Genomic DNA, 27452 nt, shown 5'->3' with positions numbered 1-27452 from the left:
AGAGTTCAGTGACTACTAACGCTGCATTTCTAGGGTGACTTTTTTTTGTGCACGGAACTCAAAGTGCATGTTGCACCCATTTTACAGATGGGGAAACTGAGGCCAGGATCAGGGAAAGTGACTCACCACAAAGTCATGCAGCGAGTCAGTGGCAGAACTGGGAATGGAATCCAGACTTTCAGGCATCCCCCTTCCCCAACCATTAGACCACACTTTTCTCCCAGTGATGTGGGAACAGAATTCAGGAGTCCTGCCCCACTCACCTGGTCAGCACACAGCATTTGCCATAGCCAGATACAGTCACAAGTCTGTCTAGTCTGGTGTCCTGCCTCCTGCTGTGACCAATCCCTACTGGAATTCCAAAAGCTAAAAAATTGTGCAATGCTATCCCATGGGGTAAGAGACTTCCTTCCTGACCCCTGCCGCTTGTTCCCTAAAGCATGAGATCTTTTAATTAGATGTATTGTTTAACTGACCAACAACACAACCTCTGGACTTGGGAAAGTGTGCTGCTGGAAGGCTACCTTGGCTGGTGTGGGGGAAGCCACGACTCACAGCCTAGTAACTCAAGGGCCCTTTGTGTTCCTCTGAGACTGCTGGAGTCCTCAGTGCACAGGGGTATTTCCAGCTTATGTCTGCTTGGGCTGACTCATGAGTCATTCTCTTCTCTGCCATGGTGCCCTGGATGGAGGAGACGCTGTAACCCAGCCCTCTGGAGATGATGGTACCTCAGCCGTGGCTCTGTGGGATGTCTGCAGGGTGGGGGGGGGGGAGCTGGAATGGAGATGTGCCCCACAGATTGCCCGTACTCCGATGCATCCTGATAAGTGTCCTAATCAAACCTCTCCTTCCTTGGTAGGTGTGACCAGCGCAGGCTTTGAGCTGGGGGACCTGAACGGTGACCCACGACCCTGAGAACTGAAGGGAAAGTGACCTTCCCCTGCTTCCCTTGAGATTTCCTAGCAGAGACCAACTACACCTGCTCCATGGAGTGACTCAAAGCAGGGCCTGGGCTGCCATTTCTCTTGGGTGTAGACCCTCCCCGTTCAAGTGGGAGTGAAGCCGGGGGCTGGAGAGCCTTGACCACATCTGGGAGCGGAGCGACCAGAAGGAAAAGAAGAAAAACTGGAAGCCTCTGCAAATATGAGTGATTTTTGGCACAAGCTGGGCTGCTGCGTAGTTGAGAAACCACAACCAGTAAGTCGTTTCCATGTAAACTTGTCACCTTTTGATGCCGGCCGCATGGGACGGGGCGGGAGGGAGGTATCGTGCAACCTGGGCACGTGGGGTTTGCCCTACCGGATCAGTCTATTGCTCCCTGTAGTCTGGTACCCTGACTTCATCCCAACTCCTGCCCTACCCGATCGGTTCATTGTTCCACTTAATCTGCCAGCCCCGGAGGAGAACATCTGTCAACCCACCCCGTTGTCATGGTTACCGAGCTAGCCGCATCTTGGAGCACAAACCCCACTGCCCCGGTGTCCGGGCTCTCCTGGGCTGGCAGTCTGCAGCTCCCCACCCTTCGCCCGTGTCTACATGGGGACGCTCAGGCTTTGTCTGCGCTAGAAACACTACAGTAGTGCAGCTGTAGCATTTGAATGAAAGACTAGCTACAGTGACGCAAACTAGTGACATCACTGTAGCAAATCCACCTCTCGGAGAGATGGAGTACTTCTTTCATCCACCTAGCTGCGTATACACTGGGGATTAGGTTGGCTTAGCTACGGCGCTCGGGGGCATCAATTTTTTTAATTCAGATTCACTTTCCTGAGTGTCCCCGTGTAAATGAGGGCTTAGACTGGGCTCTAGGCTACAACATCCTGTGCTTAGCCAGTGGGGCTGACCGAGCTTGGACAGCTGCAGTTCTTCCCTTTGGAATTCTGGGACCAGAGCGCTGGTTGTCTTTAGCAGTAGGAACCAAGCACAAGAGAGGAAAGGGTTGTGGAAGAGGCTACAGGCATCCCCAAATGGTAAACGAGGCAGGCGTAGCTTCTTTAGTCGCTCCCCACAGGTGCCTGTGTCTAAGGGTTGGTCTACAGTGAAAAGAGAAGTTGCTCAGGGGTGTGAAAAATCCACCCCTCCAAGTGACATAGTTAACCCAACCTAACCGCCAGCGCAGACAGCGCTTCCAAGCTACGACCTCTCGGGGAGGTGGATTAACTGCAGCGATAGGAGAACCCCCTTTTCTTGGAGTAGGCAGTGCTTTACATTGAACTGCGACAGTGTTGTAGTTGTAGGTTGGTCTGTGCCGGAGATGAAATCATCAAGCTAACCGATCTGCCATTGTCTCTTAACAACTCTTAAGTGTTTGCTGAGCGGTGGCTATCTAGAGCCATTCTTTGCCTTCCTGCTTGTTTCTGTCCCCCCTCCTCCCATTGAATTGGGATGTTATTGTATGAATATATTGGTTCAACAATCAGGTCAACGCACAGCATTCATCGATTCCAGAGCAGCTCCAAATCCAGATCACCTGGCTCCTGCATTCTGGATCAGACCATTGAGCTGGCTGACACTGAAAACTGCTGCCTCTGCAGAAAGAGGCAAGGGAGAAGCCCCCAGTTATGCTTGGCCAATGGTGCAGTTCTGCAGGAGAGAGATTCCTTCCTGGCCCCTGCTACAGTCAGCCCTGAAGCATGAGACTTGATCGCTCTTATTTTAAGCAGCAAAGTTTAAAAAAAAATCGTTACTGGCCACCCCATTGCCCAGCCCCATTTGTAAAGAAAGGCTCAGTTCAGAGAAGCAGCTTCCCAAATGAGGCATCGTGCAGTTCCCCGCCCCGTTTGTTTTCTCTCAATAACTCCAGTTCAGATCTGCTCAGTGTAGAAGTAGTACTCTGCTTTAAGTCGCGGTTCTGGGAAAGTGATCTGGATTCGGCACTAGCTGGTGCATCACCAGTGCTTAAAGCTTCTGCAGCAGGAATGGACTAGCCTTGTGGTGAGCTGGAACAGAACCTAGCTCACCCTCCTAGAGCTGGGCGTAGGGTCTGTAGGGCTAAGCAACCAGGACTCTGAATACACATGCAGGGGGCAGGATGATTTGCTTAGGAAGGAGCCTTTCTCTGAGTCACTTTTCAGACTAGAACGACGTGGTGAAATCCAGCCAGAATGTTTAACTCTGCCCACTGAAACATTACTACCTCGTCCGAGTCCAGGGCTGTCTCACTCCCATGCTCCAGCCCTGGCAGTGTTTGTTCAGGGGGTTAATGCATCTTCTTTCCTGGCTCCCCTTTTCTGCGCTGAATCGTCATCTAGAGGAGCAGCTTGTTGGGAATCCGCTACCCTCTGCTCTTATCCTGGCCAGTCCAGAGGAGCAGGTATCTGGAGCAAGGCTGCGTCCTGGAGGGAGGAAGCCTTTGGGTGTTAATGCAGAGGGGGATTCCAGGAGAGGTTTTGCCCCCTGGGGGAGCCTGGCACATGTCCTAGGATTTAAGACTGGGTAGAGAGATACAGAGAGGCTGTTCCAGGGCTGCAGAGAAGAAGGCTCTCGCACCAAGAGGCGCAAGATGGTGCTGAGGGATAGAGAGGCCAGTGGAAGAGGAGAGCAGGGTGTCAAATTCTAAGGGGTTGGAAGGGAAGTAACTTGCCCAGAGTCACGTGGCGAAACAGTGGCAGAGCTGGCAAACAAACCCAGGAGTCTGGATGCCCAATCCTGCGCACTATTCATTACACAATGCTCTTTGCCATCTGCTCAGTCCTTCTTTTGTCTGGCCTGCTTTGCTCAGTCTCTAGCTGTTTCTCTCCTCCCCCAGCCTCCAGCCCAGACGAACGCACACACAGGCAGCCCCGTCAGCTGGGAACCGGAGGGGGTGAGTGGTGCCAGCCGAATACCAGTCTGTGAATTGGTCCTGGCACCGAAGGCCCCTTGGTGATAAGAGCCATGTTCCCCTCTCGCGGAGCAGAGCGCGGAGGCAGGAATCCACCGGCGCTTGCTGCCAACTTCCAAAGTCTTCATTAATTCGCTAGCTTGTTTGGGCCTTTCTTTCCCTAGGCTGGAATGTACTTAACCCTTGGCGTGCCCGGCCCAGGGCAGCCCTAATGCACGGTCGCTGCTGGGTGTGTTCCTTCCTCTGCAGGTATGCGGGGGATGTGCCAACTGGACGCCTCCTAGGCTGCAGTTGGAGGTTGCACCAAGGTCTGACCGCAGAGAGTTATTGTGTGCGGCTCCCTGCTTCTGCGCCACCCTCCCCTTTCTGCTCTGCTGCCAGCCATCTGTGCCCCCCCCCCATCTTCCCTCTCCCCACACACAGGCAGTTCTCACAGAAATCTAAAAATAATCTTCTGCCCTGAAATGCGAACAGAAACTTGCGAGCTGATTCCCTCTGGGGCCCTGGGCTGCTTGGAGTATCGGCATTAACCCTTCCAAGGAGGAGTTTGGGTTTGATTCGATCAAGTTCATCCTCCTTCCACAGACGCATGATCCCCATTCCTCTGCCCCAATCACCTTCCTCCCAGGTACCAAGAGAGGTCTGGTGTAAAGCCCCGTATGGCGCTTGGCCCTTCGGCCAGCTCATCATTTAGGCCACCCCTTCCGGGGTTACAAATTCCAACAGGACCACTGTCCCAGTGCCATCCCCAGCCAGTGCTCAGCCCCAGCTCGAAGCTCTGTGCCACTATACCAGTGGTTGGCGGGGAACCCAGGCCCACCCCTACAGCAGATACCAACCCAGGGACCCTACCAACCAGCAATCCAGGTCCTCCGGCCCCTTTTGATGTTTCCCTGGGCTTCTTCCTACCAGCTTCCCTATCTTCTCCTTCCTCCTTCTGGGTTTCTTGTCGTGCTCTTCTTTCACGGCAAACCAGGCTTGACTGGTCAGTCTATAGTCACCACCAACTCTCCTATTTAAGTACCCAGCAGTTTATATTCTCTCGTTCTGCCCTGTGTCTAAAAGGTAATGGAACCACACCACTCTAATAGTGCCCTCTTTCCACAATATTTTCCATAAATAACCTAATGTAACATTTGTAACTTTAAGCCATTTCAATTTCTCAGAGCTTTTCCCTTTCTTTATCAAACCCCTTACATATCCAGGAAAGGCAATCCATTGTTTCTTTAATGTACACATAGTCCACCTTTGTGTTTATTGAGTTGAAAAAGATTTGCATTCAAACCACAGGGGCCAATTAATACTCCACACAAAATCATTTCGTTTTTCCCATCCAGGCCCTAAGGTACGTCATTATCCGCAACTCTAGGGCGGAATCCAAAAAATCTTCTTCCTTTGTTTTGTTTTGGTTTTTTTTAATTGATCCATATTTTTTGCATTCTTCTCTTAAGTTTTGCTGTACTAGGCTTTTGAATTTCTGTCTAGTCATGAGACAAGGTGAGGGCAAGGTAATCTTTTTTTTTTTTTTTTTTTGGAGCAACTTCTGTTGAAGAGCTCTGTGTGGCTCAAAAGCTCGTCTCTCTCTCCAATAAAAGATATTATTTCACTTACCTTGTCTCTCTAATAACCTGGATTGACATTGCTCAAACACACTGAAGGGTTTTTCTGTATCAAGCCTTCCATTTCTTACAGTGCTTTTATTAGCTGCTTTGTCTGCCATTTCGTTCCCTGTTAGCTTGATATGGGCTGGAATCCAAGTTAATGCTACATTCATCCCCAGCTGTTCTAGTTTTGTTATGCGAAATACCATTTCATTGATTTAAATCACTTCTACATAGGGAGACACCCATTTTGTTATTGAAATAAGGCTTGATATTGAGTCAGAAAAGATGACTGGCTGCCACTGCTGGCTGTACATCACAGGTCCAGTTTAATGCCAGCATTGTTGCTACTAGTTTGGCTGGCATGACGGCTACAAAATCGGCTATTCTTTTAGATGCACTAATTCCTGACTTTTGGTACACAATATGCTGTTTCCTACTCTTCCTGTTTTTTTTCATTTTTGGACCCATCTGTATATATTTGACAAAAACGACTCCACTTTTCATCTAGATACTGGGTACACTTACTTTTTTCATACCTATTGTCTCCTATTTACCCTTAAGTTTATCAAATAAATCTAAATCCACATTTGGACGTGTGGCTTTCCATCCATAACTAATTTTCCCATGACTAAAAGTTTTCCCTTCGTTTAGCTTTTCCTTGTCTTTCAACTCCTGCATCCATGTTTTAATTGGACAGTATGTGGAGTTCTAACGTTGAGTGTTTTAGTTCACCTGTTGAAATCCCAACAATCCTCATACACTTGTTTTGGTATGTTTCATCACTGCAATCCCCATTAACTTTGGCCCAGAAAGTTAGATCTAGGAGCTTCTCTGGCGGTGGAACTGGCATTTCACTAACAGCTGGCTGTAACGTTCCTGTGGGTGTTGTAATAAATGCACCCCACACAATACGAGCGCAGGCACTATGAGTTAAATCTAATTGATCAAGTTCTGCTTTTGATGCTTACCCAAGAGCTTGGCAGCCATAGCTGATAGATAACTGGTCTGGTCTGAATTAAGGCTCCATATCCATCAGCTGTGTTTTCTTATCCACCCCCCAAATTAGTCCCCGCAAGACTTTTTAAGCAGGTTGATCCTTCCTTTGCATTTGTCTTTAGTAATCTGTATGATCTTTCCAAAGTAATCTAGTATCAAATATACCCCTAGAAATCAAAACCTGTTAACTCAGTCTATTTGTGCTCCGTACACAGTTTACATTCCTTTGTAGCTTTCCTCTTTGTGAAGAACAATCCTTTTGTTTTACAACGGAGAACTTGAAACCCACATGCATTTCTCCAGGCCGAAGTCTCTCATACTGCTTTGTTGAGTCTCTTTCTGGCCACCTCAGCATTCCTGCTCCTAACTCATCCAGCACAATCCTCTGAAAATAGAGGGACACCAGCACTTATTTGTTTTGAAGATCTATCCCAATATTAAATGATGACGGGCTGATGGCACTTCCCTGTGGTGTACCATTGTTAAAATGATATTCGACATAACTTTCCCAACTCTGACCTGCCTGGTCAGTTTACTCAAAAATTCTCTAATCCATTCACGCATTCTTCCCTTTATCCCCACTGCACCTAGTTTGTACAGTCAGCCGCTTTCTGGTCTCCGCTTCTTAGCTTTATAATACTGGACCAACCCTTCCCCTGCTGGGTTTCTAGCTCAGTTAACCCTGGCCTGTTTTTCTCTCAGGTGAGGCCAGATGATTTAATTGGCCTTGTGGGCCCTCGTTTATGGCTAATGCGGGCTGCGCGTCCCATCGTAGCGTAGCTCTGTTGAAGTCGGGGAGGAAAGTCTGTTTATTAGAGCTGGTCAAGAAACCTCCTTTTGTCCCAAATGAGAACAAAGCATCCAAATTTCAAACTTTGCTGCACAATGAAATTTTGAAGATGTTTAGAAACATCAAAACAACCTTACTGACGTGTTCTATTCTGGCTTTTTTATTCTACATTTTCATTTCAACCGTAATGTCCCCTATAAATTAGATGTTTCAATGACTTCCCATCAATTTTCAACTAAATCGATACATTCCCACTAAATGTTTGGATTTTGCTGAATCAGCATTTTTTGGTGGCAAACCATTTGATTGGAAACATTTTTGACTAGCTCTGCAGTTTATGCCAGCTGAGGAGCCAGCCCATGCCCAGAGCAGAGTGATGGTCCGTCCAGTCCTGTCTGACTGTAGCTGATGCCGAATGTTTCACAGCATGATGTAAAATGTCCACAATGCAAGCGATGCTGATACTGTGAAAAGAACCTGGCCCTGTATTATGCAATGTGGATCCCCTAAGCTGCCAGGGGAGCCTGGCCAAAGGGTTAGATAGGGAATGGGCTGCTTCCAACCTGGGCATCCCTATGCTGCTGCTGCAGCCCTTCTGCGCTCTGCATCCATCCTTCCGCTTCCTGTTGAAAGGACAGCGTATTTTGAAACATTTCCTCACAGTTACAGCCTGGGTTCTTGGCTTCAAAGCACCGGTCTCTACAGCTAGCGGGCATTGTGGCCAGACATCCTGTCAAAACTTACCCTGAGCGTGGCGGGGGGCGGGGGGAGGGAGGTGAAGTCACTGTTTGCTGCCTGACAGAGGCAGAGAAGTGAAGGCTGCAGGCCAGCAGGAGATCTCATGCAGGGCTTGCAGGTCCCATTGGCAGCTGAGTGCGGTTAGCTGCAAGCATAGAGGTATTCACATCGCATTCACAAGTCGTGGTTAGATCTGTCTCTCACCCATTGCTGGAGTGTCTAGTGCTTGGAAGTCCCCCTCCCTCTCCAGAGCAATTAGGTTTACTTACCCTATTTGAATGGTGGGGGTATTTTTCCCCCCCACACACCCCTCCTTCATTCCACAATAGACGTAATCTCAAACCCACCCCCATGTTGTGGGTTGGGAAGTTCAGCTTTAGCGACCACTCTTGGGCTGGCGGTAGGGCAGGAAGGTTTGTTCACTGCTGCTGTCTTAGCTCCTGACCTGGGGTATCTAAAATCCTTTGATGTCTTCTCAGATAGGGTTCTGACTCTGACTCTACAGCTGGGATGTGTTTCCCTCTCCTTGTGTTTGCCTGCAATCCGTAGGAAGTACCCAAGCCAGATCAGACTCATGGCCTAACTGGCCTGCCTTTGGTAGTAGCCACGAGCAAAACCCCTTGGAATGCACCTGGCCGGCAGGCACAAGGCTGTAACTTGGGGGCTGACATGAGGATCTTCTGCCTCACTACACTCATTCACCCCAGCACCAGGTCTGGGGGCCAGGAAGGAATGTTCGGGCCAGGGAACATCAGCCGGGCCTTTGGCCAGGCTAGGTTTATCTTCTATGGAGCAAGATTCAGCCATGAGGATCAGGCAGGAGATTGATTTCATGTGATTACCAGGAATTCCCTGTCTCTGGGGGTCCTTCCCATCTGAGATGCCCTCCTTCCCCAGCCGCTCTGGGGACAAACTCATGTGGGCTGGCTGAGCTTCCGCTTTCTGGGTACCTTAATGACTCAAGCTCTGGAGGCAGGGGGTGGTTGACACGAATCTGTCACACACGCTCTCCAACTTTCTTCCATTTCATGGGCTCTGGGATAGATTCCGCTCTCACTCCATGGACTTAGGGGAGTTACTCCGACTCTAGCAGTGGACCTGACAGCAGAATCTGGCCCACAGGGGACTGATTCTGGGCTCCCATCTGGCCCCTGAATGCCACTCCAGCAGCGAAAGGGACTGTGAAAAGGTGGCTAGAGGCCTGGGGAGAATTTCCCCAGAGCAGGAGCAGCACAGGGCAGGGTACATTGTTCTGTGTTGTCCCCTGACCTGGGTGGGAGGACCCATAGTGCTGTGTGCTCTGGAAGTGCAGGCCGGAGCCCCAGAGCTGCTCTAACTTACCACGGGGGGCCAACAGCACCTAGGAGAGTCAGAATTCAGGCAGCATATAGCCCCCTTCCCATCTCGAGAGACACAGCACGGAATCGGTGCCTGCATTGCTCTAGAAATCAGCCAGCTAGGATCGGAGTTCTATTCCTGGTGCTGCCACCGACTCCTCTGCAACTTTGGCCAAGTCCCTGCCCCTGTCTGTGCTTCAGTTTCCCCATGTGTAACTTGGGCACGATGAAACACTCCCTCCTATATAAAGCACTTTGAGAGCCCTTAAAAAACACACAAAGGGGCAAAACGTGTATTGTTTAACCCACTAACTGCCCTTGCCACAAAGCCCAGTGGGCACAGTCCATGCCCCAAATGCCTGTTGATGCATCTCTCTTTGCCAACAGGAAACTAATGTTAATTTCTGTGTCTGTTAAGTCTTCTTTTTTGTTATCCCTGCAGAAAAAGAAGAGGAGGCGAATTGACCGTACCATGATAGGGGAGCCGATGAATTTTGTACACCTGACGCACATCGGATCAGGTGATATGGCAGCTAACGAGGGCCTTCCCATGGTACCGTATCATTTACTTCTTCATCTGGGGCAGAGGAAAATCTGTAGAATAATACCCCACTGCAACTTCAGGGAAGAAACGGAGGGCTTGTCTACACAGGGATATGAAGGAAAGTTGATCCAAATTAACTGTAAATTTGCAGTGGATTAGTTAAACTACATTAAACCCCTGTGTGAACACCCTCCATTAGAATTAAAATGGCCTTAATTTGGTTTCTGATTGAAGGTGTTCTCACTGCAGTTTATTCAGAAACCAAATTAAGGCCATTTTAATTCTAAATGAGGGTGTTCACACAGGTGTTTAATGTGGTTTAACTAATCCACTTCAAATTCACACTGTTCGTTAATTCGAATTAACTTTCCTGCATGTCCCCATGTAGACAAGCTCTTGTGCTACCCCAGCAAGCTGCAGAGAGGTTGCCACTGAGTCAAAACAGAGCTCTCTAATTCTGCCTAGAGCAGCCCCTTCTGGCTACACGTACATCAGCCATGCAAAACTCCACTCTCCTGCTTGCTGGGCCGGTAAATTTTCATGACTCTTTTGTAAGACCGACTTAAATGCTGCTGATTGGTATTATTTTATTGCCCAGGATGGGAAACAGTAAATGAACTCTCAGTCAGAGCTGAGAAGCTGCTGTTGTGCTGCTTTTGTCTAAAATGAACATCCTGCTTGTGTGACTCAAAACTCTGCGGAGAGGAACTTCACCCTTGGATCAGTGCTGAGCCTTTGACAGATAAGCAAAATGCTATGGGGCGCGTGTGGAACAAATGGGAAGCGAACGTGGTCTAGTGCATGAGTTCTTAACTTGGGGGTCACGACTGACCTTCTAATGCTGCAGAATCGGGGAGAGGGGAGTTCTGGCAGGGGTTCCCAGGGTGGAGACCATGTTCATGTTTAGAGGAGTGGGGGATGGCTCTGTTTTGTAGAGCACCTAGTACAACTGGGCCCTGACTGACTGGGGTCTATGTAATAGGGATAATTAATAACAGTCTGGGCAGCTGGAGGAGATCCTTGTGCCTAAGGAACAGGTCTAGATGTCCAGACACCTAGAGGCAATTCCTACCTCTGCCATGGGTTCACTTTTGTAAATCACTTGGGCTGGCGGGTTAGTCTGAGGGCTGGTCTACATGGGGACATCCAGGAATATTAATCTGAATTAACTAAAGGTGTGAATTTGAAGTGGATTAGTTAAACTGCATTAAACCCCTGTGTGAACATCCTCACTGTGAATTGAAGTGGCCTGAATTTGGTTTAGCTAAATTCACTTTCGAAGTGAATTACACTAAACCGAATTAAGGTCACTTAGTTCTGAATAACAGTGGCCTCATGGGGATTTAATGCTGTTTAAATCTACTTCAAATTCACACCTTCAGTTAATTCAGATTAATATTCCTGCATGTCCCCATGTAGACCAGCCCTAAAATTCCTTGGCATTCTGCTGCTAGGAGGCCTCCCTCACTAATGGAAAGGTGTAGCTGTTACTGCTCTTAGGCCCCCTCTAGTGGGCTGCCTGTGAACTTTATGCTTCTAAGGACTGCCTACACACCCACCTATTAAACAATAATTGACACCACACCAAGTGGATTTTTACCAGCCTATTTACATATGTAACATTAAAGACACTGTTAAGCGTATGGAAATGCCTCCTTGTGACCCGACACACCCAGGCTTGCTGCTGCCTGCCTTCCACTAGATCAATCACATGCACCAGAATCTGTTTGACTCAGCAGCTGTGTTTGGAGGCCAGGGTGAAAGCTAACACAACAGACTGTGCCCTTTCATGGGGAGGGACTCGGATCTATCCCCCCTCAATTTCTTAAAGCCTGTGGGGCTGAGGCTTCCACTGAAGGTGGGCTAAGGGACCGCAGGCAGATCTGGTCCTGAGTAAATGTTCCTAGAGGAGGGTGAGAGACTTGAGGGTTACTGGGGGGGTGATTTGGGCCATGAGGCTAAACGGCCTGAGCCAAGCAGCAGGAGGAAGAGGTGGGACACAGGGAGACTTGCAAATGAAAAACAGGTTTAAGAGAGGTAGCCGTGTTAGTCTGTATCGGTAAAAACAACGAGGAGTCTTTGTGGCACCTTAGAGACTAACAGATTTATTTGGGCATAAACTTTCATGGGATATAACAACTTCATCAGATGCAAATGAAAAACGCTGGCTGTTTGGCTGTTTTTCAGACTGGGAAGCATCTACCCCAGGCTTCTGAGTTACTGGTTTAGAGTGAAACCCTGGTCCCATGGAGGGCAGTGGAAGTTCTGCCATTAGGATCTGGATTTTGCGCTTAGTCCGATCTAACGAGTTTGTTTATTTCCATGTGTCCGGTGCCTGTGTGTGCAATACAAAGATCCAGCTAGATGGGCACCTGACCTGCCACAAGTTATATTCTCCCTCTCAAGCCATCTCATTTATCCAGCCTTCTGCAGGGGAAGCCTAAGACACTCCTGATCTCTAGAGCACCCTGCGCGGCCTCTCCATCCACCAGCGGGATCCTCCATTGGGCCAACAGGGAGAGGAAGATCCAGGGTCTAAGACCCTTCACGGAAGGCACCATTCTACCAGCCCTGTCCCATCTATACTGGGGAGGCTGTTAGCTTGAGCACCCCAGCTGATTGCAGCTGCTGGGGAAAAAGGCAGCTTCTAATGGCAGCCAGACTCCCAAACTGACGAGAGTAAATGCCCAGGAGTGTTTACCCTTGCTGCTCTCTTGAGTCTGTTCCTCTTGGCCTGGCATTCTCTCTGCCCGTATGTCTGCGCCTCTTGCAGTATTCTGGTCTGCGTTATTTAAGCAGTGGAAATCTTTACGTAAGAGCCTCCTTGTGCCCCAGCTGTTACATCCAAGTGCCCTGTGCTCTCTTCTAAAGTGCTCACTGCAATTCCCAAAGCCTGGGATTCATCAAGCGCCACAGCACGGCATCAGGGAATGTTGCCTCCCTGCAGCATGGCATGTGCCTTCGCCAGGGCAAAAACTCGCACGTACCTAAGCAGCGGCACTTAACTAAGATGTGGCTCTGGAATTTGGAGTACAATTTGCATCAGGAAGACAGATTCTCTCACATCCTTCTGGACTTTGGGGCTTCTCAGCTTTCACAGGCTTCTCTGTGGCATAAAGCCACGCACCAGGTTAGACGCTGATTCTCTGCTTTGGCAAGAAGTCCCTGCGCCGCACAGATACGGCCTCCTCGAATGGAGTAAGCACAGGAGTGGGCGTCGGGAGTCCTGGGAATCTCTGCCCTGCCACTGGCTTGAGCACTTCACCTTTCTAGCCTCCTTTTCCCTATCTGCAAGACGGAGATAACGCTCAGGTAGCAACCTATCCACTCATAGCAGAAAAATCTACAGGGGCTTTCCCAAAGAGGCGGCCCGTAAAAGTCCTTTTTCTGGTCTATCCTCACAAGCGCATGTTTGCTTTAGAATGGTAACGGCACCGAGAACAGCCGCAGTGCTCCACACCCTGTGCACGTCGCACTGACTCTGCATGGGTAGAACCAGCCACTACAGCTGCACCAGGGTGACTTCAGAGGTGTCTCCCTTCCGAACTGGGTGGTTCAAGGAAATGTAGGTGATGAGGCTTATCCCCGCTGGATCATCGGTTCAAATCCAGTCCTGGGTGGTGGCAACTGGCTGCAGGCAGCTGACTGGTAGCTCCAATGCGGATGGAGCTGGTGGCTCTAGTCAGGTCTTGGAGCACAGGCATCCCTATCACAAAACCTAGTGTCACTAGTGCTGATGGCAGCATAGGCCACGGACTGAATGGACCCCAAATTCTCAGCCTCGCAGGTCAGGACTGAGCAAGGATGGAGGGGGAAGCCATCAAGGCTGGTGTCCCTTGTTCGGTGGACACATAGGCTTCAGCCACGCTGCGAGTATGGTGTTCTTAGATTGGGCACTGTCTGCTGGAGGAGTGGTTCTGTGGGACAGCTGCCATGCTGCATTGATTCCTGCTGATCATTGTCATGGCTGTTACTGTGATGGCTGTGTAGTTTCAAGCCATGACCTGTAAAGGAGGAGAAGGGGGCATTTCCCTCCCCACCACGCTCCCCCAGCAGTAAACATTTTGCCACCAAGCTTCCTGGAGGAGGAGAGTGTCATGTTCTGAAGAGCGACACAGGAGATATTTGTTGTGACATGTTGGGTGTCCTTCCTGCAGCTGACGGGAAGTTGCTCGCAGCCTTGGTGAAATCGCTCTTGACTGTGACTTGCAAATCCTAGCAGCAGGGTGTTTAATTTGGCAGGCTAGAGGGTGAGGGAGTTTCACAACAAAGGTAATGTGATGGGTCAGCTGTAGGTTTTTTTTTTTTTTTTTCTCCTCTAAATGCACTTGGACAGAGCGGGCCCGAGCAACTCTTTCTGCATGGCTGACTACTCCTTTTGTGGCTCTGGGTCTAGTTGTCCACATTCCTGAGTCCATTCAGAGTGTGGACTGGGATTCTGGACTCCTGGATTTTCTTTGCACCATTGCCACTGACTCTTCTCATTTGTTTTCTCACTTAAACAAAAACACTTCCTGGGAACCACAGCCAAGGAAGAGAGCCACAGGGCTGGGCCAACAAACAGGTATGAAGTGCTTTTCTCTGGAACCCCCCTAGGTTTTCCCATGATCAACGTACTGAGTGCACAGAGAGCAGAGTGGTTTGAGATGGGAATGGGGTAAAAGCAGGGCTCAGTGAAGTGAAGACCCTGTAGGCAATCTAGAGGATCCTCCGAGAGAGAGAGCGTGTGTGTGTGTGCGTGCGCGTAAGCTGGTGTATTCCAAGGGCATAACATTTACTCTTCAGAAGAAGCTTGGGCCTCAAGGCAATCAGACCTAGCAGAGATGGTTCAATGGGACCTTGATCATTCAGAGCAAGGAAAACTGTCCTTCAATCTGCTGAGAACTTTAACAAGGTGCTGCCCAGCACCAACTCCAGCCCATCACCCAGCTTCTACTGATTTATGGGACCCCGTGTAAAACAAAAAAGCCAGTCCTACCTGAGCAAGGATAAGGAATCCAACTACAGAGGTTCCCAGGTGGCTCTTTCCACCAGTGACTGACGTCAGCACCATTCACAGGTTCTTGGATTCTAAAGTCAGAAGAGACCACCGCAATCATCTAGTCTGACCTCCTGACCTGCACCATGCAGGAGACTGCCCTGGATTAATTCCATTTCTCCTTTGCCACTTCACGAATTTTTATGGCCAAACAACTATCCTCTTTTTGCAGCCTCTTCAGGAACTCTCTCTTATTCAACTGTCTCCATTCCTGACCGTGGGGGACCTTCCCTCTTGGTTCAGTTCACTGAAAGACAATGTTAAAGAAGGTATCCTCTGATTTCATACAGCCCCCATCCCAGTTGGTATGCTCTAGATCAGTGGTATCCAAACTTTTTTGATCGCGCACCCCTATCAGTAAAAATTTTTTGAGCACGCACCCCCAATATATAAAATTATATACATGTACTAATATACTGTGTAAATTACAAAAACATACACACAAAATAGAAATTATAAAGATGAAAATTTTTTTAAAAAAATTTAACGGTGCAAAAAACCTTTTTGCTCTCGCTAAAAAAAACAATTAATTTTAGTGAGAGCAATATGATTGAATATGCTTTATTATTTTTGAAAATCTTTGGTTTAACACTTTGTGATACAGCGGGTGCTCAGGGTGGGGTGCGGCGTCTGGGAGGGCGCTCAGGGTGGGGATGCGGGAGGAGGCTCAGGGCTGGGGCAGGCAGGAGGTGCAGAGTACTTACCTGGGGCAGCTCCTGTTTGGTGCAGGGGGTGTGCAGGTGGCTCTGCGCAGTGCAGCACCACCCCCATGGCCACAATTGTGGGAGCTGCGATTCCCCGGGGCCCTGGCCTGCAGCTCTAAAGCCCCTTTCAGAATGTGGCCCGGAGGACTCGGGAGAAGCAGGGGCAGCTGTGCAGCCAGCAGCTGGAAAGAAGCAGCGCTTTCCCCCTCAGGGCTGTCCAAGTCCCTTAGCATCTTGCAGAAGCAGCCCCAGGGAAGCCAGAGGCCAAAGCTTGGGAAGCGTTGGGTATGGGCTGTGCAAAGGCAGATGTGCTGGCCAGAAGATAACTGGGCCTGATCTTTATTCTCGGGTATGCGGTGGTGGGGAGGGTGGTGGAGTTGTGGGAACTGGGCTTGGAGGGTCTGAGCGTAACTAATGAACCCTAAGACTGGGGATTAACTGGGCATGTTTGTTTTTATGATCAAATGGTTTCACTTGGGGAAAGTGATAGAATAGGTCCACCTGCAAGAAAGGCCACAGTTAAGGCCGTGCTGGGACTGGGAGGAGGCAGCTAACCCACGGATTCGGCTGGAGCCAGTATAATCTTGTTTTGCAGCAAGGCGGAGACGTGCTGCAAACACAAATGTGGTCAAAGTTAACTCAGCAGATTGGCACATGCTCTGCCCAGGCTTATAAGGTGCTGCCTTACATTCTCTTAGTTGGAGTTCTGCTGGGATCTGATCCTGCCAGGCGCTCTGCGCTTCCCCTATGGCTCAGAGTGCCCTCACCTCCCATGAGAAGGGAAGGTGCTCGGCAGCTAGCCGAGGGGGCAGCTAGGGTGGGGGCAGCAGTTACATAACTCCTTTTTCCTCTTGCAAGTGTCAGGTCAGCCTGAGGACGAGTTGTATTTTGCCAGGTTGCTCCTGCCCAGTTCATTAAACCTGCTTAACTCCAAGGGTGGGGCCTGGAAGCATAGAGAGAGAAAGTCTCCTTGGGATCCAGCCTGCCCTTGCCAGGCATGCAGACAGTGTGCGCTGAAAAAGGGTGGTGAATGATGGCAGTGAACTCACTCGGAACGTAGTGCAGCCGGCACTAAAAATCCTAGGGTCTTTTTGCAAGTGACCTTCATGCTGGAGTTTCCTTCTAGAGGAACCAAAGTTTTTGGGCTTTTTCGGTCAATGGCTTTGCACTGATGCTAATCATTTATCTTCACGTGGTGCTTCCCTAGCTGATGATTTCAATGCGCTTTACAAACAGGAATGAACGACTGTCTCCAATCCCCTCAGCTGCGAGGAGGGTCTGTGGTGACCAGTTCCCTCCCGCCTCCCCTTATCGATGGGCTACAGAGAGGAAGTGACTTGCCGCATTCACACATTTGTAGAGTTCGGAGTCAGGACTCCTGAGTTCCATTCCCGGGCCCAGCTGCTCTGATCACTAGATGTTGCTCCCTCCCAGACCTGGGAATGGAACCCAGGAGTCCTGATGGCTAGTTCTGTCTGCTGTGGTCATTGGTTCTCCTGAAATGTGCGGAAATGTTAATGCTGAACAAAGTTGGTTAGCCTGCTAACAATCTCTTTTGGGGTCTATGACCATGACCCAGGGTTAATGGTGCTTATATGGCTCCCTTGCAGCTGAAGAAACAAAGCCAGGCAGGTACATCTTGAAGGTATTAAAGGAATATCACAGGCTCTGCAATAAGTTGGATGGCATCTCCTTGTTCAGCACTTATTCTCTAAGATCCACCAGCATAAAACATAAGCAACATCTCAGCTGGCTGAGCTTAATGAGCAGCTGCCTGAATTTTGAGGGGAGAGAAGTGGCAGGAGACACAAAACTAGGATGCAGGAGGAGAAGAGATGAGATGAATCCAACACCACCACATTAAGCTAGGTGGAGGGTAAGGAGAAACTGCCTCACTAGAGTGCCCTCTCTTTCTCCCATCAGACTCCCAAGAGAGGGGTGCAGGTGGGTTGGGATATTGGGCTTTAAAATCGCATCCTCCTGATATACCATCTCACCTTCCACCCTTAAACCTGATTTAAGTGGACACTATCTGCAGAAATGCTTTCCGGTCCCAGCAGCACCCAGGTGGCGTGCTAAAAAAGAGCCCCAGCCAGCCCTGCCCTGGCAGGTGGGAAAAGTCAGACAGGAACTGGACCAGGCGCTGAGCACAGAAGGGGCAGGAAACAAACAGCCAGTGTCTCTTCTCCCCCATAACTAGGTAGCAAAGATCCTCCGATTGAGCAGACAGCCTCGGTGCTTGTAGTGAGCCATGTGTTAGAGTGGCTGCCAGATCCAGGGTTCTCTTGATGCAGTGGCAGGGTGGAAAATGACACATGCAACCGGGCAGAGAAGCCATCTGGCATGTAGGGCAGGATAGGAACCAGAGAGGGCATATCTGAGATCCCACAGAGGCAGAGAACCCCTCTGCGGAAAGCCAGCTATGGCCTTGCTAAAGACACCCCACCACCTCCGAGCTCCATGAGTAGGGCTCCTCTGTGTCCTTTGCATTCTTGCCCAGATGAGGGAAACTCCCAGTGGGAGAAGGGATGCAGATTTTTCCCTTTATGCTCCTCTCCACCATGAAGGGCTTGGAAGCAAACTCTCTGGTGCTGCCCATCTTCCACCTTGTCAGGTAAGGCAGCACTATCTATCCCCCATCTTTGTGCCAAGCAAAAGTCACTTAGCCAAGATCACACAGCAAATCAGTGGCAGAACTGAGGCTAGAACCCAGGAATCTGGACTCACAATGCCTCTTGCTCTAACCACGGGACCACACTTCTCTCACAGAGTTTGGTATGAAACCCAGGAGTTGTAACTCTAAGCTCCTGCCTCTCAACTAGCCTACATGCCCTGCTGTAGCCTGAAGGAAGGAATTCAGGAGTTCTAACTTGCAGAACTCTGCTCAAACCACTCTATGGCAGCTTTGTCAGGCGACCAAAAACACATTCTCAGTAGATGCTGGTTGATTTCAGTGCAGCTCTTTCTAATCCATGCGCAGTACAGCTTGGTAGCAGTTCTTAGCTAGGCCGTCACTAACACAAATGTTCTACCCCTTTGCACAAAAATATCCTAGAGGCGCAGTTTTAAATGACCATGTTTTAAGCGTGCGTGCTCTCTCTGCAGACAGGCGCTGTTCAAGAGATGAGATCCAAAGGCGGACGGGAGAGACAATGGAGTAGCTCCAGAGTTTTGTAGCTCTAGCAGTGGAGTGTAGCAACAGAGTGTAAGTACCTTGCTATCTCTGTGAATTTTGGAAGAGGAAATGTCCCCTTCTGCATGATGACTGCACAGAACATACTATCTCAATCAATTAATCTGATTAGGTCCAGATGTAAAATCAGTCAGCCGCTGCACTGATCACTTTTCCGTTTACTGCTAGTAGGCATTACACACTGAGGTCCGGTAGGTTTCACATTAGGGCTGGGGTTTGAGGCCTGAATCTCACTGAAATCCCAGCCTTGGAACCTGTAGGTTGAGGCTTTCCAAATGCCCAGTGATCTTGGATGCCTTAATTTTTGGCTGTCCAACTTGAGGCACTCTAAGGGTATGTCTACATCGCACAGTTAGCCCAAGTCTGCAGGACCTGGGCTTGCAGACTCGGTGCTTCCAAGCCCGTAATTGAGCGTCCCCACTGCACTGTAAACCTGGGCTTACAATTCCTGGACCCAGGTCTCACAGCCGTGTTTAATGTGTCCATATTGCACTACGCAGACCTTCTAACTCGAGTCTGCAGCTTGAGCTGACCTGAGTCACATTGGGACTCTGGCTCTAACCCACCTTCCTTGGCAGAGTCCTAATACCTGGATCCTGAGTGCTGGCTGACCCAAGTCAGACTAATTTGGGAGTGGATTGCGTGGAGGGCAGGTTGGGCTCAAACCCAAGTCAGAGGCCAGGCTGAGTGTGCAGTGTAGATATACCCTAAAGGGGGTGTGGCTGTTCAGAATCTGCGGGACCCTCACCTTCTAAAAGTAAAATGGGCACCTTCGTAGTATCTCAAGTTGGGCTGGGTACTTCTGAAAAGCTTGGCCTTAAAATATAATCCTCCCCCAGCTCCATCCTAATCATTTCATATGATTACTCCAGCAGTCCGATCTCCAGATGAACAGAGAAAGCACATCCCTACAAACTGCTTAGATCATAATATAAAGCTGGGGGGAAAATAAAAGACCAAACCATATGCCACCTCCTAAGTTCCTTTCTTATAGGGGGTGAAATTCATCCCTCTGCTGAAAATCAGCACAAGGCCCCAGGCACCGCTCCAGTCAGCAATTCCCAAACTTTTGGAAGCTGAAATCTTGCCCCTTCAGTAACCGAATCAAACACACACTCTTCCCTATCTGTACCCCACCCTCAGCTGGCGTTAAAGGCAGATATAACTTAATACAGACATCTGTTTCCCCAAGTCTAGTCTCGGGCATGTCCCGTGCTCCTTCTCCTTTCTTACATGTTTTGAACAGTGAAATAGTTAATGACATTGCCATCTGGAGTATCTTCCTTGGCGTCCGAGTTAGCACCAGCACAGACAAATCTGAGAGAGCATTTCCAGCTCTCTGCAAACTCAGGCAGACAGATGCTTTGGTCACCTTTAGAAAGTTTGCTTCTCAAGCATAAACGCTAGAGATGTCCGCTTTCATTTTTAGAGACGGCCACTGTAACTGATAAGCCTGTCCATGCTCCCTGGCTAGTCCTTTGTGTCTTCACCGACTCTAGGGGCAGCTCAGATTCTGGGCAAGATTGTTTAAGTGGTGCATAAACCCTTGTGCTGACCTTCTGCACAGGGATGCAATTCACTCTTCTTCTCTGCCACCACATTTTAACTCTTGCTTTAATCTGTTTCACTTTGCAGGTTCCAGGCTACATCAACAGCCCACACTTGAATTGCCTGTCCGCCAGACAGGCGGAAATACAAATATTTAGCGCTTTATTCACTCAATAACTTATGCAAACTGATCTCAAACTTTGATTTTTTTTACATGTTTTCTCAGCATCTAATAAGTTTCATTGAAAGTGCAATGTGGGGTTTTTTCTTTTTTTTTTTTAATACTGAAAGCTCCGCTCCTAATGGCTTCCCCCCCCCCCCCCCCCCCCGTGTGAATCCCAGAAGCTTGTGTTTTGTGGTTGTTGGTTTTTTTTCAGAGCCCTCTAACTCTATTCATGACTATAAGCACAAAAATAACAGCCAAACACCAGTCTATTCAACAGTTTTTCAGCGCTGCCGTGAAGAATCAAAAATCAGCCCATGAAACTGTCAAAGCATCGCTTGGTCCCACCTTCAGTGGGAGGGGAAAGGACACTGCTAAAACATGTGCTGGTCTTCAAGCTATACGATTTCCTCTTTGGAATTTGAACCAATTTAGGGGCTGATGATCAGGATCGCTGTCAGAGCAAAACACTCGTTTAACACCAATGTGTTCGGCTTAACTGGTTTTTAATAGAACGAGAAAATATTCATGTCCGTGGCTCTACACAACTTAATTAGCCGAGCTTTAAGATGGGAATATTCGTGAGCAATAGAGGGTCTAGCTGTTCGAGAGCGGAACTTCCGAGTGCTAGTCCTGCCTCTGACTTAGATTCCTCTTGCAGCTTGGTCTTAAGTGCTTTCCCGAGTCAAGGCCTTAGGCCTACGTTTTAAAAGGTCTCCACCAATTTTGGGTGCCCAACTTGGAGGCTGATTTTCACAAGTGCCAAGCTTCTGAAGTTCGGGGACGTGACCCAGCTGAAAATCAGGCTCTTGATGTCGCAGGTTGAACACCCAAAGTTAGTAGACTATTTTCAAAAGGGTGGCCTCCCTGCCTCAGTTTCCCCAGCTCATAATAACGTGCCTACCTCACAGGGATGTTGTGAGGATTAGCATTCTGCAAAGAGCTGTCTGTGCTATATAACAGGACTTTTAGAAGGAATGGATTTACCCAGTGATCTCGATACTTCTTCAGGTGCACAATGAAATGCCCAACACAGCAATCAACGGCGTACTTAGGAGGACATATTAATGGCCAATATCTTCAGAACTGAATAGTGATTTTCAGGGCCTCAGTTTGGAGACACCTTAATGTGGCTTGATTTTCAGAAAGTGAGGTGCGCCTCTGAAAAACAGCCCCTTTAAAATCCCAAGTCACTTTTGAACAACTTTGGCCTGCGGCTTTAAGACCTGTCTCATGCAGTGTGTGGAACAGGTTTCTGTGACGAGACCAGTCCTGTAAGAGGTGATGCGTGTAAACTACAGTCATGGTTGAAAGGGGATCTTCCTCCATATTTCTGTTAGAGATGCCAGTGTGGTACAAACACACACATACGTGGGTTTTTTGTTTCCGTTTTAAGACGGAAAGCTAATTTAGAAGTCCTCAGCTATATCTTGTCTATTTCCACAGTATTAGAACAGTACTGCCAATAGCCCCGGAGACAAACCCCTAAAGGTGAATCGCCTAGCGATGATTCAGTATCCCCCCGCAAACACGTCTGAAGAATTACGGTTACTACCTCTTTCTGATTGAGTTGTCCTCCAGGAGAGAGCATCCGTCTTCACGAAACTCTACCTGCAATATGTTTCCTCTAAAGTGTACCCATGCCAGCAGGAACTGATCCCATCCAAAGTCACTGTGGATACAGTCAGAATTGTTCTCTTAAGGCCCAGTCCAAAGCCTGTTGATGAACAGAATACCTTGGCTTCAAGGAGCTATGGAGCAGGCTTTTAATAATGTGACCATAAAGTTTTCAATAATGAGAAGTGGGGGCCCAAAGGATAAGGCACACACCGCCTGCTGCAACAATTCCAACACATCCACAGCCAAGGGGAATAAGGCTGCTTTGACAGCAACTCGCTCTAAGTGAAATATGCTCTGGGAATTGAAAAGTCTCTTCAAAGTGTTCGTCTCTGAATCTCTCCCCTACATTCACCTTTGAAACTAGTCCCCTGGTACATTCCCCAGAAGAGCAAGCAGCTGATTTGTCTTTCATCTATGGGGGGCATTGCTCCCCATTACCTCTGGCTTACAGGCAATGGGCCCAATTCATCTCTTTACTGGAGTAACTCCCACTGAGCTCAGTGCAATAACCCTTGATTTATGACCATACACGTGAGAGCAGGAGCTGCCCAGGGTGTAAGCGGGCAGAGCATTTGGTCAATAGCTGTACAAAGCAGGACATTGGCCATAAGGGGAAGGACTAAATCTTGGAACAGCAAATGAATCATTGGGGCCTGACTGGATATGCAGCTAACTGTCACTACAGCTCTGCTTCAGGATTCCTATCAATGAGTGTGGCAGTAAGTTATTGATACAGTGGACGAGAGCTGCTATGGTTTGGTACAGAGTATAAACATCAGCGTGGTTTACCAAGTGGCTTGGATTGAGAGCACGATAACTGAGAAGTAGCCAAGGACTGCAGAGCTTGCTAGCCTCCCCTTTTAAACAGCCTTGTTTTGTGAAGGGCCAGACGGCTTGTGGGACCTGGTAGTGGGATACGGAGCTTCTTAAATTCTAGGCTGCTCCTACAAATTCAGCCCATGTCAGTAGCCATGGAAAGCTATTGTTAGCTATCTAACAGCTGTTTGGTGAGTCTCTGCCCCAGTGACACACACTGCTATTACGATTTCTGGTAGTCTCTAAGGCAAGGCGCAGGTTTGGATGCGCTACGGCAACTGGATTCCCCTCTGGAGCAGAGTGAAAGACACTAGCTGGGCTATGTGTTGTGGGAAGCTTGCCTTGCTGTTGTCCCAGTGGGAGGGAAGATGTTGGTCTCCAAAGGTCCCAATCTGGTGCCTTTTTATCAGCATTAAATTCACCCCAAAATTAGGAAAAATAATCTAAGTTTGTGTTGGGAACTGTAGGCGCTCCTAGTTGTTTCATATTTGTATGTCCCAACATGCTTGTGAGTTAGTAAATTGCAACCACACCTCTTTGTGTATTGTTGCTTAGCTATATACATGCACACTCTGGTCAAAGGTGAGAAGGAAACTCTGTATTGCATTCTCTGTTTTTTTGCTTCATGTGCTACGCTCTTTTTCACCAGTTTCTGAAAAGTTTTAGGCCTGATTTGCATTGACAGCAGAAGATATTCTGGATGAAGCTTTGAAAGCTGACCTATGGAGATAAATCAGTTCTTCTGCAGAAAGCTAGTCCGTGCTCTTCCACTGATTTTCCTCCTGTACTGTGTTGTTCTCCTTGGTATTTTATAAATGAACTGCAGATGCTGATTCAGTTTTTCCAAAACCTGAAACTAAAACTTTTGTGCTATCCTGAGGGAGGGTGTCTTTAGAACTGCCAAATGCATTTGTTGACATGGAACAGATTGTCGAAATGGAGATGCTGCCATCCTTTCTATGAGCACATACTGAGGCGAGGTGGGGAGGGGTTAAAATGGTTTGCCCTGAACTGGAGTCTGTCTGATGTACGGTTAAGATCCTGACAGTCTCTGCATTTTTTTTTTTATTTTTTTTAGTCCTGTTTGTACATTGAAAGCTAGAAACTTACATAAAGCTACTGTTTAGCTGAGGCTCTGAAAGCCTGTTGCAAAAGCATCTCGTTTGCCTGCTAGTGTTCCTACAAAGTGAAGGGGCATTATTGGTCAGCATGCCAGGTTCCAGTCAGAGGAACAAGCACTCTTCTTTTAGATTTGTGGAAATGCAGAGTGCCTCCATCTAACTCGGTGTAAAATCCAGAATAATACTGATGACAACACTGGATTTACACTACTTTAAATGAGGGCAGAACCTGGCCTTGAATTGGTGACATTTCACACAACGGAGTAGGAAACACACCATTTTGTTTGTTGCAAAAGGCACATCTATTTTTGCAAGCTTTTAGAAGATTTTAACTGCCAGTTACAACCTAATCTCGATCACTCACACAGCTGCAGATCTGGCATCTGACTCTAGAAGAGTTGCTCCAGGTATACCCCGCTGATAGAAATCAAATCTGGCCCTGTGACTTTTTAAAAAATCACTGTCGGGTTAAATCATATTTTAAAACCTCACAACATGAATTTCTGTATTGTTAGATGATTGTAACTGGAAAAAAAATTAAAAGTCAAGTTCACGTTTCACTATTTATGTAGTTTTGATTACTTTGTATGTTTCTCTCAGCTTTGACAGTGAAAATAGGTCATTTTCCCCTTTTAGTTTCTAGTCCGTTTCAGTTTTATGTTCACCCCCACTAGCGGAACACTGCAGTGTACTGCAACCCAACTACTGCAGGGGGATGTAACGTTTGTGTGGTGGTTTTTGTTTTTTAATTGTTTCCATTTTTTAAATTTTATTTTCTATCTACAGGTGGATATTGGTTTTTAAAAGCTTATTTTTAAACAAAACCTGAGTTTTGGATCCCAATTTGACCTGACAAGTCACTATTAAATGAAAATCATCCCCTCCCTACCAACCTCTCTGGTCCATGGTATCCGGGCAAAACCCTTTCTTACCATGCTCCGCATGTCTGTTTGCGTTGAGAAACAAAGTAAGGACCAATATTCTGCAGTCTTTAAGCGAACCAAACTTCCCATTGACATTAACAAGCACTCCGCTCTTACTGGAGTCAAGGGCCAAGTGTGATATGCTCATTTTAAGGCCCTGATCCTGCCCCATTGAAGTCAATGGGAGTCTTGCCACTGAGAACAAGCTTTAGCACTAAAAGCCTGAAGCCACAAGAGGCAGGAGGGGCCTCACTCTCTGTTGTCCTGCATATTGTACACTCATTTACATGAATGCAAATATTGCCAGAATAGCAGTGACTTTACATGCTTTAAATAACTGCACATGGTGCAGGATGATGGAGAATGACAAGGACATTTCTTCACACATGAGTAGGAGGCAGCAAGGCACCTGTACTTGTGCATTTATAAATCCTCAAGAGTTTCCCAATGAGCAGAAGCAATTGGGCAAATCAAATGGAAAAGAGAGATCTGGAACAGTCTTAGGCAGAGACCAGAATCCCTGTGGATAAAATAATCCTGAAAAACAACTCTCTCATTCAATGCTGCAGAAGCCTGATGGCTTTCTCTGCTCTGCTAAATCCTCTCTTTGCTGAAAGAGTTCTGGAGAACTCTTTTACTTCCTGGCTGTTTTGGAGAACTAGGTCCTGGACCTCCATCACTTGAGCGCCTCAAATTCCCATGGAAGTTTGCGGTGTGCAAGAAATGGAGGATCTGTGGATATTTTTTTTAATTTTTTTTTTTTAAGCCACAAGCAAAAAAATGGCAGAATGGGTAAGAAGGAGGGATGCTTTGCTGAATGAACTTACTCAGCTATCATACATTTGGAAAAGATCAACTGTTGGCAAAGAGGAGAAAAAAAAAAAGCACAGGCTTTATCACAAGAATCTGGCTCAGTTTTCCAATAACTTGATTTTTAAATAAGTAAGTTGATGATGTAAAATTCTAGCTCCTGCACAAACTATGGATTTCACAGCTGGCCTGTTGAAAACAATCACTCTGATAGAATAGCTGGGCTATTCTGATGTTACCTAAAAAAAAAACTTTTTTTTTAAAGCAAGAAATGCATTGCGTATGAAAAGGTATCACGGCTAAAGAAACTGAGCACTGGGAAGCCATAGCGATAGCTATTCGGTGGATCCCTCTTACAATAAATCCAAATACACTGAAATGTATTTATCATAATCTCTGCTGTACTGAGACACTGTTGTAGAAAATTTACAATTTTATATTCTTCTGTGCAAAAGGATTTTGTGGAACAGTTGTACAGAAATAGCCTTCTTTCTCTTTTACACACCTTAACTTTTCCTACACAGTGTGTGTTTGTTTGAAAATAAAATAAAAGTTAAAGATTTTTGTCTGACTGCTTGTATGAAAAGAGACTATCCTGTTTTGTGAAGTGGAAGGTTGGACTGTCCCTCTGTGTCCTTCCCCCCCCCCGCCCCTTTACAAATAAACTTTAACTTCTGTTCCATAATTTTCAGTTCCTACTATTAAATATTTATACAGAACATAAGATGCTCAGGTGGATGAAAAAGGTGACATTCTCATTCATGAAAGAGTCATCATCTCAGCTTCCCCTACCTGCTCCCCACTGCAGATTGACCTACAAACTAATTGGTCTGGTAAATCTAAATTAAATCAAGGACTGGCATAGGCTTTCTACAAGGAATAAAAGCTGTAAAAGGGAGTTATGCTAGGCAGGGTAGCCTTCTAGACCAGAGCAAATACAGTAGAACCTCAGAGTTACAAACTCCTTGGGAATGGAGGTAAGAAAAATGCTGCTTTCCCTTTATTTATTTTTAGTAGTTTACATTTAACACAGTACTGTACTGTATTTATTTCTTTTTTCGTCTCTGCTGCTGCCTGATTGCATACTTCCAATTCCAAACGAGGGGTGTGATTGACTGGTCAGTTTGTAACTCTGAGATTCTACTGCAGAACGAGCCTGAAGACCTCCCCCTGCTCATTTCCTGTTATTGGTTTAGTAGTGGAACCCATTAACCCTGCTAACAATATAAAACCAGAATTTCTATCCACAAGAAGGCTCAATGCCTGTTGCTGAGCGACAACCCAACAGTTCCTAAGTGAGTTGTTCCAATGGTGAAATACCCACCGTGTTAGAAATTTGCAATTTATTTCTAGTCTGATACAGAATGGGATTTCTTTAGGTGATAAATGGAGCAGCATGTTGCTAATTCCCTTGACTTTCTACCTAAGGCAGTTGCATCAGCTATGGAGGTGGGTAGGGAATCAGATTAATAAATATAAGTGCCACAAAATAACATCTAGACCTTCAAACCATTTTGTTCTCTTCCTGGCAGTAAACATTTCCTGCTTTATCATACTAGCATCCATTTCCTCTGTTGGATTTTTGAAAGATCTGATCTATCAAGCAACACACATTTGCATGCAATGTTTTTTAAACAAATATGCCCAAAAGTCTAGTACCATTGGCTGTGAATTACAGGAGCTG

The 27452-nt window shown here is 47.5% G+C and overlaps 1 protein-coding gene across 1 annotated transcript in view; it reads left to right on the top strand.

The window, feature by feature from the left end:
• CDC42SE1 (CDC42 small effector 1) overlaps positions 1–26330 on the top strand; it is a 54918-nt gene extending 28588 nt beyond the window's left edge. The window contains exons 2-5 of the mRNA XM_073323415.1: positions 860–1197; positions 9731–9841; positions 18680–18779; positions 20403–26330. Coding sequence (XP_073179516.1) covers positions 1144–1197; positions 9731–9841; positions 18680–18751 — 237 coding nt within the window. The 5' untranslated portion in view covers positions 860–1143 and the 3' untranslated portion in view covers positions 18752–18779; positions 20403–26330. The remainder of the gene's footprint in view (positions 1–859; positions 1198–9730; positions 9842–18679; positions 18780–20402) is intronic.
• The last annotated feature ends 1122 nt before the right edge of the window (positions 26331–27452 follow it).

This window comes from Lepidochelys kempii, chromosome 24 (assembly GCF_965140265.1).
Source record: "Lepidochelys kempii isolate rLepKem1 chromosome 24, rLepKem1.hap2, whole genome shotgun sequence".
NCBI lineage: Eukaryota > Metazoa > Chordata > Testudines > Cheloniidae > Lepidochelys > Lepidochelys kempii.
The sequence above is the reverse complement of the archived record's forward strand: the minus strand, read 5'-3'. Positions and strand labels throughout refer to the sequence as shown.